This window comes from Cebidichthys violaceus, unplaced genomic scaffold (genome assembly GCF_023349555.1).
Source record: "Cebidichthys violaceus isolate CVI_PGR_0920_01 unplaced genomic scaffold, fCebVio1.0.p SCAF_5, whole genome shotgun sequence".
Taxonomy (NCBI): domain Eukaryota; kingdom Metazoa; phylum Chordata; class Actinopteri; order Perciformes; family Stichaeidae; genus Cebidichthys; species Cebidichthys violaceus.
Window position 1 is genome coordinate 1,899,988 of NW_027176705.1, and position 14,979 is coordinate 1,914,966.

The window sequence follows — 14,979 nt, forward strand, 5'->3', positions numbered from 1 at the left end:
GTGTGTGTGTGTGTGTGTGTGTGTGTTGGGGAGGAGGGGTGGGGGGGGTCAATGTAAATGTTATTGCTGTGTGAGCTCATTTGATCAAAGTCCTGGAAAGGTTAAGCGAATCCAATCTGGTTTTGTATGGCAGAGTGGAGACACAGGCGCTGGGGAAGAAACCCCCAGGACGGAGAATGGATTATCATATTGGCGCTGGAGTAGCAGGGGCCTCCGATGGACAGTTTACCCTGCCCGTAATGCGTTTAGACAGCAATTGGCCTTAATAACCTTTATTGACTTCAGCGGGTCAGTGCCAAGAATCTAATTATCAAAGTGTATCAATTTCATTGGAGTTTAGAGTTGCACCGCTCAAAATAATTATTTTAAGGTCGGGCCGGGGCAATTAATCCCCTCTCCACTTATTTGATGGCTTTGTAAAACATTATAAATGTTATGGTTTCTGTAGTGCGTTTCACCGTAAATAATTTCAGGGAGCAATTTTTTGTAATGCATTATTTGGAGAGCTTGCCGTGCTGGTCCTGCCGCGGGAAGAAGGCAGCGTATTCCGTAAGCCAGAGGCCGCAGCTGAATCGTGTTGCAGATGTTTACCAGCAGTCATTTTTCTCTTTTCGCTCGCCATTTTACTTGCACAGTCGGGCAGAGTTTTACACCCACTTTATATGCACACATGGAACCCAGATTCATTACAAGTGTGAACTAAGCAGTAAACTGTTTAAAGACCATTTATATTGCTCATTATGAAGCCATTTATTATCTCTTACATTAAATCACACTGTGTTTATGCATCATATTGTTTTGCATTTTAAGCTCTTTACTTGGGAAATGGGCTTATACATTTATTATATACCAATTCTTTGTGGTTCTAACGCACATATGCAGTATGCGTGTCTTTATATGTGTGTGCAGTGTGTCCACATTGCGAATGAAAAAGGTAACTGTGCAGCTGCACGGTAGTTTATCCTTCATTGACAGTCAATACGTGCCGTTACCTGGATAGTAGCAGCTGTTTTTCCTTATCGCACAACATAGACTAGAGGCCTAATCCACACACTCATTATTGCATGGCCTTGTTTACCCGCGGCTCAATATTAGCTTGCTTGCTTTGCCCTATTTAGACGGGGCTGTATAAAAAAGAAATTACTCAAAGATTATTGTTATTATTCATTTAAAGAGGAAATATACGGCTGATAATACATTTTACATCACGCAGCAGCTTGTGTTTGGAAATATAAAATGAAAAGAAGCAGGAAGAGACAGAGAGAGAGAGAGCGAGGAAGAGAGAGGGGAGAAAATGTAGCGGTGCAAAGGTATTTGCAATTCTCTTTGAAGTCCCTATTCAACAGGGTAAGCTGAATTTTCGGCACTGCCTGATAGTGTTCTGCGTAAATGCTTAAACCCCTTTAGAGAATTTTCATGGGCAGATACGCAGTGGCTTGAAGGGAGCGTTTATGTTACCTGGAGCCAATGCAGCTCGCAGCTTTGTACCTAAAGATGTACACTAGTAGTGAATGGAATCCCACAGAGGTTTGTCTATGACAGAATCTCACTGCAACATCGCTGTAAGCCGAAGCCGGGGAAAAAAGAGCTACGAGCAGATTTAACCCCATCACTTCTCAGCTGGCGTCTCACGTATGCATTTATTTATATAGATGGACACAGACATGAAAGGACACAAACACTGGGACAGATATAGCAGCTAACACACTTACTAGCATGCACAGTGGTGTCCATGTAGGAGAGTTAAAAATAAGTTTAAAATGGGGAGTATTGCTGCAGTTGAATTTTTTTTTTTTTAAATATCCTTTCCTGGATTTATTATAAATCTATATTGCATTATTACAATATATATTTTTTTGTTCTACTACTTTGCATAGTAGAATAGAAGTGGCCTATTCAAATGTGCACAAAGAGTCACACCCGGTTGCCCATCATAATTGCTCATATGGGTGTCATTGCTTTTCAATAACACGATGCAGCTGATTGTGCTGTAAGCTAAGGTGGGGTGAGTTGTGACATTTTCATTCCCACAATAGACCCGGACAAACTTGTTGTTTCAGGGCTGTGATGACTAAACTTGGAATAGCCAACCTTGACTTTAGTTTGCAGGGTGGCAACTGCAAATGTAACAAGGCCATTGTTTTACGTCACTGTAAGAAAGAAAGTGAGCTCACCGAAAACTCCCACATTTGTCTTTTTACGTGTAACTGTCAGCTACAGTATTCTGTCTTCTCTACAATGAGGGGGTGGGGAATTTTATTGACAGTGGTTTGGATAATTTATTTTGTTTGCCTGTGAATTGTGATGTTGACAGTGTTTTTACTGTATCAGCAGGCTTTGAAGGCGGCTCGTCTCGTCTTCTTAGAAAACAAATGAGCACTTTACAGAGACTGATCTGCCTTATCCGCTTAGCAGCTTCCTCAATCCCTTGCATTTATTTATTTACTTACTTATTTACTGACTTATTCATTTACTTACCTCTGTATGGATTTAGTTTGAATGCTCTCCCCCCTCCACTCATAGCCACCCCCTCCTCTTCCTCTCCCTCACTTCATCCTTGGCCCCGATCAGCAAGATAAGCCTTCAGAGGAGGGGAGATAACATCCATTAAAGTGGTAAAGAGGAATTATGGGGCAGCCCAGATTAATCACTGCTCAGCTTAATCGCATTCAGTGCGGACGGCGGGGTTGGCTGCAGGGCCCGGCTTTTTCCTGTGTCATACCAACAGAGATAGAGATGCAAGGAAGGAGTGTGTGTGTTTGTGTGTTGATGCCTTGATGGAGGAGAACGTATAAAAAAAGATGAAAGAGAGATTTCAGAGCATCTCATAGCAAAGCCCGCCCCGCTTATAGCTGACTAGAGACATTACCACTAACCGACTCTTGATATATGATTATCCCAGTACTTTGATCCAGGTGTGATTGTTTACTCACGCAGGCAATCGTGTCAAAGTAGTGGAGTAAAACAAATTACCACAGACACAAGAAAACACACTGATTTGTCACTAAAGGCAAAGAAAATAACTTGAAATCTTGTTCATTTTATGCCGTTTCAGTGGAATATTGATCTTATTGAATACATGGCCAGATCTTGTCACATTACTTGTCAATATTTATCATATTCTGAGATAGTAATACACACGTTTTGATGTGATGCTGAGCTCTATAAGCCAGAGAGAGCAAAAGTAGAGCCTTCTTACTCTGAACTCATATTAAGTAAAACCATTCAAAGCTGAATCTGGTTCCTCATCAGGTCCTGTTGATACCCTTACTATTGTTTATCTGCATGTCACCTCAAATTCATTTTTCATTTATTTGTACAGCCCCTAATCACAGTCACAGTCTCAGAGGATCTCCCACACAAAGCAAAACAATAAGTTAAAACACAATAATGAAAATGAAAACAGCCCACCCCAACTATAGCGCCTCAAAGTGAACAATAAAAAAACTCCAAAATCTAATTAGGGACAAAAATAGAACATACCTTCTTTTGGTTCTAACAGAGAGGATAAATACAACCAATTTTCTGGCATAATTACACAAAGGTGAGGTCATAAATCTCAAGAGTTAAAAAAAAAAAAAAAAAATGTTTACACAAAATAAGCAAAAAATACAAACGAACAAAAGTTTCATCTTTGAGGAAGCTGTAGGCATAAGGTCTCCAATGTGATGTGAGAATGTAATCCTTAATCAGCTTTTTGTTTGAGTGTTGCATCTCGCACAGCGAAATACTTACCACTTAATACCTCGGCACCTTGCTAATTCTTCAGCATCACTGGAGCAGCTACACACACACACACACACACACACACACACACACACACACACACACACACACACACACACACACAGTACATGAAGCCTTCTGTGAATAGTGAGTGCAGAGAATGGAGTGATCCTGATGCTAAATTATGTGAGTCGCTTGAAGAAATGCAAAGAAAAGGAAGAAATATAGGAAAACATTGTTGACGATGATTCTATCATTGCGGAGGAGGTGGAGGATGTTCGGGAGGTGGAACAGGGAGACAAAGAAGGCATGGACTGTGGCGTTTGCAGAGGTGAAAGGAAAAGAGAGATAAAGTTAAAGACTTAAGTTGGGATCAGGCAGCTGCGAGAAAGAGACGAAAAGCTGATGCTGTAGATGCTTTAAGGGGATGTGAGCACAGTCAGGAGGAAGTACAAATCCTGGGAGCATTCTGGGAAGTTTCATGCTTTGTTTTTTTTGGTTGTCTGTCACCTTTCAAAACATGGCATGTACCGTGTAAAGAGGGTAACCCAACAGAGATCAAACCTGAGATGTGTGTTTTCTGGTGAAGCAGATTCTCTCCCATGTGAAGGCTGAAAGGAAAATCCCTTTTTTTCTTCTTTTTTTTAACAACCCAAGGTCTGTTTTTGCAGTTTTGACCATCAATCCTATCAGTTATGTTTTTACTCGTGAGTTTCATTGCTGAGATCCCAACACTGGTAGCTACACTTTTACAATAGAGCACTATTGAAATGTTAATGTTTTGGCAAATCCCTTAAATATGTCACTCTAGGTGTTTAAATTACTTTTAAAACAAGAAGCGCACTCTTCCAAAGAGTGCGTCATAATCCACTGTGAGCATGTACAACCACAGATTTATGGTATTTCAGAGTTGAACCAAGAAGTTGACTAATTGACTTTCACTACGGATTGTTTGGGTAGTAACTTAACTTAATAACTGTTTCCACTGGACTTGTTTGAAACCTGGCTGATTATTCAAATACGTAGCTCCCATTTTCAAAGGGAATGATGGGTAAAACTGATGACACGCACACCCAGGCCGTCACATGCACATACAATATCAGATTGCAGTAGGAGACAACAAGGAGACACAAACATCTAACTCATTTTTGAGCTCTACCACAGTGGAGCAGCGGAGAGCGGCCAACCTTCCAGGTAGTGAATCTCTTCCACGCTCATATCCTCCCCGCGCAGATAGAGCGATCTGATGGGTGGTGTTAAATGGGTGAGATGTAGGACAATGTAATTAACGCTAGTCCTTTAGCGGGCCCCGCCTTGCTCCGCTGGGAGCGCCCGATATAGCGCTCATTAATTCCTATTTGTGTGTAATGAGAGGGTCATGTTGGATGTAATAAATGGCTCTTTTATTTGGGCGAGAGCTGCAGGGCGGCATCCTCTCCCGGCTAAGAGTCTCATAAACACCCTTTAGCTGCTCTCATCAGCCTCCCTTGGTGGGAAGCACTCACACATACACAAATAACACAACAGTGCGGGACAGTGTACTGTGGAAATGTGTGGAAGAACAGGTGTATTTAAAAACACTTTAGTAACTCTAACATAATCCTTTTTCTATTAATGAGGAGATTATTAATCCAAGATTATTGTGTTCAAATAAAATTCAAGATGACGGTATTATCGCAATATCTATAGAACATTTGAAAAATATTGCTTTCAGTCAAATTTATCTTAAACTTTGTTATCTTTTTTTGGGGGCAAATGAATTATACTCAAAATATGAGTGTAGAAAGCTGGAGAGAGAGTCAGTAGCCATGACTGTATATACAAAATGATTTTAGGGGTGCTAGTATATTTACACAATATTATCATGTATATTATTAACATGTTATCAATATTTCCTTTTTGATTATCATGGTTATCGTCATTACCAGTATATTGTTCCACCCCTAGAAGCAGAAGAGGTAAGCAGCAGATAGCCAGTTTGGCATCATAGGTTCAAAAGTTTTGAAATAAATACTTTACATTGAAAGGACCACATCAGTGTTGGTGCATACATATGCACACTCAACATTGCTGCTGCTGATTTTGAGGAGAATGACTTCCTTTAAATATATTTTCCTTTCTTCCCTGCGGCCAGTTTGCTTCCTTTCAGTACTGTGAATTGAAATAAGAAGTAAGTCTTGTCTTTTTTTGTCTTTTTTAGAGTGATAATGCATTTCAAAGTACATATTGATTGACAAGTCCTTAGGGGCTTTGTTAAAATACTGATCAAGAGTTTCAACACTTATAGCAAGAGCCGGCATTATAATTAGTGTCTATTTTGTGGAAAGATTAAACCTGGAATACAAATGATGACATAAATGTCATGAAAAATAGTTTGAACTTGACAGCTTCATGATGCCGAGATTAAAAGTAATATAGATTTTTGATTCATTGCGATAATTAGCGACATGATGTCATGTATTCACTTTTAATGTCTTTTAATTAATTAGATCAATATACTCCACAGTGGAGTGTTTTTAAAGCATGTAAGGTTTGTGTTGAACATACAGCATTAAACGTAAAAAAGAAAAGAAACTAGTGTGTCTGTGACTTCTTAGCTAGATTGAAGTAGACAGCGTCTTATAGAGTATGTGAGTCCATAATCCAGTTATATGTAACTGCTTCATGGTGTGTGCCATTGTCTATTACTGTACGGCCGCAGAGTGTGGAGAGAATTGTTTAAGGCAACAAAGCTGCCAGTCTAAACACAACTGAGCTGTAGGGAAGCAGCTGATTAAACACACTTCTGTTTTTTTGTCACATAATGTATAGTGCTTTGAATTATCAATACTAGGAGTTAGGATAGAATGATGCAAGTTTTAAATTGAGCACAGCATTGGAATCCAGAATAATATCACAAACAAACGAAACTGATATTAAAGGGACAGTCCCCCTCAAAATCAAAAATGCATATTTTTTCCAATATTATGGACCTAAATGGCCACCTCGTTTTGAGGTGCTCAAAATGCAAAACAACAACATTGGAGAAACTGAACAGCAGTGTCTGTTTCCAGCAATCATGACCTGGTTACTCAAGATAACACACAGAACTTGTTGTGAGCAGTTTTCATCTAGACTGATAAAAAGCACTACCGCTAAGAGGAAAAATAATTTTTTTTGGGGGATTTTGGGGTGAACTGTCCCTTAAACAATGTTGGCTCATCTCATGAAAATCCACATTTCTTCATAAAACCAAGGTTTGTATATGGCTGATACTGCTGATACTGTTCTTAAAGTATGTTTATGGTAGGCAACCTGCAGATCCTAATCTGTTCTACTTTAGACTGTACTCAATCGGTAATTCACAATTGATGTCAGACTAGACATATGAGAGGGCCTGTTTAGTTTTGCTCCGCCATTTTTAGCCAAATGCAAAAATGTAAGAATCACTACGCTTCAGACTTCTTGTAGTCAATCAAAACTTTGTTAGTGGCACATTTCAGCCCCTGCAGACATTAGTTACAAAAAAAACCTCCCAAAACAACCTGTATGCGAGCGTGTCTAGATGAATGGAAACCCTTTTTTATTGGTTTAGCATTTTTCAAGACCTGAAGTATGGGGCAGTGTGTGTTACACTGTAACTCCAGGGCTTAGAAAAGGCTGGCTTTGGCCCCAGTCAGCAAAAAGCTTTTTACTGGCAGGAGAGTGAGGTGCTGATCACAATCTGCTATCTAGCTAGAATCTAGACTCAGCTTTCATATAGTGAAAGAGAGTAAGAGGGTTTTAACAGAGCAGAAGGTGCTTGAGTGTCACGCTCATCGCAAACATCTCTGTCCAGCTCTGTCTTCATTGTCCTGAATTAGTCAAAGCGCCTCTCAAAGCCTTCTTGTGATGGATGGATGACGCATTCTTGCCAGGCCAGTGAGGAGTTTGCACAAGTGTGTGTGTGTGTGTGTGTGTGTGTCCTGTCCTAGCCTGCTGGACAGCTCATTCAGGCTTAGAACTATGTGGTTTAGCCATTAAGGCCAACTGGAGCCACACTCCTCTTATCATGAGGAAGAGACAAAAGCCTCGCAAGGAACAGGCCGGTGAATTTTTATGCGATATTTGTGGGCCAGTTGGACTACAACCCAACAACAGATTTGCCTTTTCTTCTTGCCACCAAAAGGGAGCACCACAAAAGCCTGTGAGTTCTGCTTCATTTGACCCCGTGGAAAGCATATGTCCTTCCATCCCGCCTGTATTCTGCCCAGAAGATGGAGTGCCGTTGGGGCCATAGAAAGCCTCCCTGCCCACTTGAGTGTGTTACAATGCCTTCAAACAAAATCACTTGTCAGGGGTCGTTCCTTTTTGGGAGTGTCTCCTTCCCCCCCCCCCTACCCCAACCCATTGTCACTTCAAACATGCTGCTCTGGTGTTTCAGACACATTTTTCTAATGTTTTACACTCCATATAATCTGCTGTGTGTAGCAAAGCCCATTTTACTAGCTGACATAATTGATGGTGCCCGTGGCCTTGCAAGGGTCACTCTGACAGAAGGGTCTTGGTTTCTATCACCACGGAGATTGCGAAAACACATTAACACGCACAGAGTAAAATTAGGGAACTTTAGATGCCCCTCGAATGAATTTGAAATACGTTGTTTTAGAGTAGAAACATCCGAATTGACTTTGAATAAAGTATTTTTAGAGATCTTTTCAGAAATGACAAAATCTGGATTTTAGGGATTGGTCAACACTCATTACCAACGGCGAGTACTTATGAGTATGCATACTCAGTGGCCACCTTTTAGGTAAACCTGTGCAATCTAATGCAATCCAATACAACAGTGCTGCCTTAACAACTATCTGTACGAAGTTCTTAATGCTCAGTTTCTGGTGGCATCGTCCGAAATGTGTAAATTAAATGATATCTTTATTATTGAGGTCATAGTTCAATGTATCATTCATTAACTCCTATAATCTAATCCAGTACAACACCGTCACTGTGACCTCAATGCTAAAACATTTGATTTATTTACACCTCTTTGAGAGGGTCAACAAAAAGTGAACATTAATAGCATAAAAGTAGACATTATATCAGAACAGTAATATATGATTGCACTCGACTGTACTGTATAAAGTGGACACTGACTGCTTTTTAAAATGTTATAATTATCTATTTGGAGGAAGTTGCTAGTGCAACAAACCTTTTTGAAAGTCAGTGTTCTGCAAGTTTCGGTTGTGAGAACTGCTCAAAGTTGCACAGATAAATCAAAAGACAAACGCACGCTCATACAAAGAAAAGACTAGAATCATCTTTGAGAGAACATTTTTATAGAACTGGCTTTCCTCATTTTCTTTACTCTTTGATAATATGAAAGGTTGTGAGGCTTCAAAGTCTGGAAGACAACCCTGACCAGCAATGTTCACACCCTTCACTCTGCCCCTACACACACGCAGACACACACACACACACACACACACACACACACACACACACACACACACACACACACACCTGTGTGTTTATCAACCAATCTTACGTAATGGAAACTGAACAAATTTAATTTCAGATATGCCTCAATTTTGAACCATCTGTAATCATGTGACAGCAGGCAGACGGCAGGAAAATATTCACACACACTCACACACACACACACACACACACACACACTTTTTATGACTTCAAGTGTGATGTCACAGAAAAGTGAATGTGGTCTGGGCTTATTTCTTCCTGGGCTAATATAATTTTTCCACCGGTGGAGAGTCCCCCCCCCAAGAGCAAAGTAACTCGACAGTGGCATGCAGCAAAAACACACAGATCCCTTGTCCAGACTAGAACTGGACCTGGCAGAATCACAGCTCCCAAGTTGTTTATATCAGAGAGCAGAAGCTATCCATTACCCCGAGCAAGGTGCCTGATGCCTTTTTCCACCAGCGGTCAAAGTGATATTGGTTTCATGTATTAGAGGGGAGAGGGAAATGGAGTCTGCCAAACTCCGACTCCTAAGGCCTATGAAATCAGATGTCAGAGCAGCTGAGCTTAAACTGTGGCAGAAGTCAGTGGAGTGTCTGACGATCTGGAGAAAAGGGTTGAACCGTAAAGCTCGAGATACCTTGCTGATTTTCTGAGCCATTTTGGTGAGCAAGAGGAAGTTAAGGAGGAATTACAATAAAAGGCAGAACTAAGGTATTAGAAAAAGTAATTTAATTTTACAAACCTCATGTTATCGCTCGGGTCAGGTTTTCCGTCTTGGATGTGTTTCCCAAAATCACAGGTGTTAGTCTGTCTAAAATCAAAACCAGCAGCGCTCTGAGTCCTCTTCCTGGTGACCAGGCCGACGTCCTACTGAAGAGTTAACCCACTTTCTGGCAATCATCAGCACTAGTGCAGCGCCCGACTAGTGCAGTGCCCGTTCCAAAAACATGCCCGTTTGGAACGGGCTGATTGTTTGGCCTCCGGTATTGCTACTCATCCAAAAAATGTCACACTCGACACTTCACTTCCTGAGTAGCACACCTGCAAAGTGTGAAGTCGATCAAAGTAATGTTTGTCGCTAAAATTATTAATAACTATGTCCCAGAGCTCTGCGGCATCTCTGTCTTTCTTTGTCTGTTCTTGAATGTCCTGTAGCGAGCGACGGAGCGCGAGCGTCTACCCAACATGGCGTTCGGCTGTTTAAAGAGTTAATATTGGTCCCTTTCTCAACACACTACACAGTGTGAACACAACACATTACTAATATATATATATGTCCCGTAGATCTCAGGCATGATTGTTGGCACACAGAGAGACAGGCAGGTCTACTTACACAGGGAGACAGGCGCCGAGGTTGCCAGTCTGAGAGACAGAGGTGCACTTAGGAGGGGGGGTGGCACCATGGCGGATAATTAACACCAGCCCCCAGCCGAAACCTGGGGAATGTAAAGGGAATGTACTGGTGATTTCGTTTAGCACCTACTTTTTTAGGTAACCACCCATCATTTGGATGGTCCATTCTGGTGTTTAAATCACCCATGTCTGTTAAAATAGTTAAAAGGGGAGGTAAATTTGAAGATTTTGAAGCGTTTATAGCCTGCCGATATAAAAAGTTTCCTATATAAGAGAGTGCCAGTGAGCTTAAGAGTGCTCTGGGTCCCCTGAAAGTCCTGGTCTGAAGTCGGCTAATACATTTCATGGGGTGTTAACAGTTCCTCTAGCTAGTAGCTCTGTTTTATGCAGTATAAATCTTCAGTTCTGCATGCATCTTTTTTTAACACTCCTACCTTTGAGCTAATGCGTGACCTACAATTCTGAGAAGTTTTAAGGGATGTACACCATATTGCACATGTGTAGCAACAAACAATCTTCCCATTCTGTTATTCTGTGTAGAATGAGTGACGCGTTGTTATGTGATGGAATAGACAGATGCTTGTTGGTGTTAAGATACAGTCCTGGCTCGAGGTGTTAGTGAGCCGCCCCAGGCTGCCCTCCAGCCAGCCTTCGCTTGGAACCCTATCATCACTCCGGCTCCCCTTCAACCACAATATCACCTCAGCCTGCCTGCATGTTTGTTTACCTACCCTGCTTCTGCACTGGGCCGGAAATGTTTATGCCTATCTGTTGGGCAATAGACAGGGTTTGAGTTTGGGATCTGGGGACCAGGGGATGGAGGTACCAGATCCTCCTTGTCCTCTTGTTCACCTCGGGATGTGGCCTGGGTCAGGGGGACATCTGTGGTCAGCATCAGGCTGAGGGAGGTGGAGGCTGAGGATAGCTACTGTCATCATGGGGTAAATAGAAGGAAAGAGGGGGATGATTAGTGCTAACACAGGCCCGGAGATAAAGGGCTGTGGTCTTGCCGTGGCTGACTGAGGCAGGGCTCGACCAGTAAACAACCAGTGGGGTGTCTAAATGGCCTCAGGATCAGCCTGTGGCTAAACCTGATGGCCTCTCTCAGCACTGGGTCTTCTAAACACAGGACCATAGGCGCACACACTCTGGCACGCAAACACACGTGCACAAATTTCATTAGTAGGAGGCTTGGTAACACACATTCACATTATCATAGGCACACCTATACTCACAAAAGCTAGCTGAGAACAAACACAAAGAGAGGCTTTAACGTACACTCCCACTAATGTACGCACACTCTCCCAAAGCAGAAGTCGTCACCGGTGTGTTTAACGTGTTTAATGGAAGAGGTGGCCGGCGTTGGGGTTTATTTTTGAGACTTCTGACTGTCAGTTGGGACAGAAAGCTTTTGGCCATCAATGTATAGGCTGTGCTGATGTACAAATGGTGGACTCAGTTTAAAGGTGCTCAATACAGATTTCAGAGCATATCGAATGCCTCCACACGGCACTTAACATGGACACTGATGAGCCGGCGGCTAGCAGCTAACGGTGCTAACAGCACAAAAATGGCAAAAGTAGTGACAGAGCTAACATTGTTAGCCTGATGGGGGAACCGTCCGGGCGTGGGTTGGCAGCGCTTATTCAACGTTAACCGCCATATGAGTGCAGTGCAAAGCGGTGTCCATTAGCTGGCCAATGGGGCACAACAGAGAGACTCACATGCACTAAAATGAGCATGCGTCCACCTCAACGATGTAAACAAAGCACAGAAAATTTCGGATTACAGTACACAGAGAGAGGGAGAGCGAATTTATCCTCTGCTCAGGTAGCCATTACTCCACTTTATCTTTACATTGCATACAGATGTTTGCTGCTGTATTAATTCTCTGAATCGTTGTGAATTATGTGGCTTTTACTGGCTGTATTTTATTTTGTTAGAATAAGCTCATTCGACTGCACTGTCTCTCTTTTTTCCTGCTACTCATTCTGTTCCCAGGCCAGCTTTGGGAAGTACTGTAGCAAGTTCAGAAGTACGTCAGAGCAGGTTTCAGATCAACTACATATCACTTGCTCATCAGAGACACTGGAACTGTGCTAAACAGCTAGCTTGAAAATGTGATGTCTACTAGCTGAGATGGTGATACAGTCTGAATGCACTTTCTGGCACTTTCTTGCCCTGACACTCATCCCAGGAAGACGGGGTTTGATCCAAACTGAAAAGTACAATTTCCTGAGGGAGTACAGCCGGCCCCGCTTCCTCCTGGTCACTGTAATCTTTTGGTGTCTCCTTCGAGTCAGGTGTAATCAGTCACCCACCGCCACATGTTTTGACACCTGTCCTGTGTGGTGTGGAGGAAGTAAGTATATTACTCTGCTGCAAATCAGACTCCTTTCCCTTGAAAATACACACACCGACAATCAAACCTATCTTCACATGAATTAAGACAGACAGGTAGATTGTCAGAAATGGATTAAAAAAAGAGGGAAAGGAGAAGAAATGAAGGTTTCCTTACGTTGTGTTTTTTTTTTTTTTAAAAGAGGGCTGGATGACTGGGGAAGCGAGTGACTGTTAATGGGAAGAAATGAACGTGCTTTACTGGTGGATGTGACAGGAAGAGACTGTTCTTAACAAGGCGTCAGAGTCAGTCAGAGTTACAGATCCATCACTTCTCAGAGGCTGGGAGCAGGAGGAGGGGGAGACATTTAAGGATATTCAGAGAGGGAGAGAGTCTGTGAAGGGTAGAAAAGAAGAGGGAGAAAGAGGGATTTGAGTGCGGCTGACAGCACTGCATTTAATTTGGGCTGCCAGATCCTTTTTCATTTGACTCCCTCTCAACCAGCTTAGAGGCTGCGGAGGACTTGGAGGCGAAGGTTTGCCAGGATGTCTCAGATTAGCAATGATGTGCCACGTCACACTTTAAGCCGGCCTGTAATTCATGTTCAACAGGGGGATACTCACACATTACACTGTGCTGTGCAGGACGTGATTAATTGACTCACACTCTAATATTGGGTGTAATTTGCCCATCCTCTGATGTGAAACTGACTTTATACTAGACTTACTGCATGTCGCCGTCCCAGGGACGTTATAATGGAGTTTTGGCTCAGAGCTGCGTAATTTCTAAACTGAGGAAGCTCAATGATGGAGGGAATTGCTTCAGGTAGTCTTTCAACTCTATTTCATGGAGTTTAATATTTAGGGGAATTTAAATAGAACCAAATAGTTGTAAACCCACCAATGTCATCGTAGTTTCCGCTTTATGAAGACAACTTTCTGTATGGAAAATGGAAATTACAATAAATGATGGGGTTGAGTTATTTTGGAATGGTGTTTCTTTCTCAACCACATACTTTTGTTTGCTCATATGCTCTTTTAGGTCGACTTGATGCAGCTATGTTCTACTTTTCTATTTCAGACTATGCTCTTCCTGGATACAGTGGAGGAGGAGGAGGGTCAGGAAGGAGAGGGAAGGAGGGAGATGGCAGAAACCCTGCTGTCTGCCTTGACGGACAGACACCAGCAAAGACAGACATGGAGAGACAGGTAACACAATGTACTACTAACTTTGTTCTTTCCATGGGTCCTCGAAAAATACATCTGATGTGTGAGACAGGTAAAGTCGGACACTCTCTCATATTCGTAATGGGAACACCATCACCCACAAATAAGAAGATTACTCCAAACTCTATTTGCAAATGAGCTATTCTGCTTAATATTTAGAACTTTATACTGAATTCATATATTTTGCAGCGGGGTGCTGAGAAAATTGTATGTTTCTATTTTAGTAGCCTTCATATCCCCAAAACAAGGTAAATGTGCCAGAAATTGCACAAATTGTGAACATGTTGTTCATGACACCATTAAAACTAATGGTGAATTTTAACCTACTCAGTTCATGAAACTATGGGCCTACAACAGGCTCACAAACAATAAATAACACCTGCGAAACATTTGGGTCAAGGGTCAATACCCAGGATGTGAATACACATGAGTACCATTACCAATAAGCAACAGAGGCAAATATTTAGTGAATCCCAAAACTTCTACAAAACTTTGAGGCACAAGTAGAGGTTACAGCCAGAGCTATTAGCATGATAGCAAGTGAGAGCCTCAGTAAGGACTTAGTAGGGTCAACAATTGTGATCACATCGTCAAGCAAAACAATCATAAATCAACACCTCGGTCCTACTTTCATTCAGAGGCGATGTGAACTCCACAGATGTTCAGTGGTGTGGTTGGTGTTTGTTTGTGGTGCTTGGGTCTGGCAGCTATAACAGCTATCGCAACGACACGTGTGTCTTGGATAAGCCCAGTCACTTCCTTCCTCCAAGATAAGGGCAGAGAGCTCAAGGATTAGAACACTGGCCATTCATTCTGATAAAGCAGGGCCTCACACACACACACACACACACACACACACACACACACACACACACACACACACACACACACACA

At 42.1% G+C, this 14,979-nt stretch overlaps 1 protein-coding gene across 1 annotated transcript in view; it reads left to right on the forward strand.

The window, feature by feature from the left end:
* Nucleotides 1-14,979, forward strand: part of fto (FTO alpha-ketoglutarate dependent dioxygenase) — a 113,716-nt gene that overhangs the window by 38,126 nt on the left and 60,611 nt on the right. Inside the window, exon 8 of the mRNA XM_068730185.1 lies at nt 13,940-14,067. Coding sequence (XP_068586286.1) covers nt 13,940-14,067 — 128 coding nt within the window. The remainder of the gene's footprint in view (nt 1-13,939; nt 14,068-14,979) is intronic.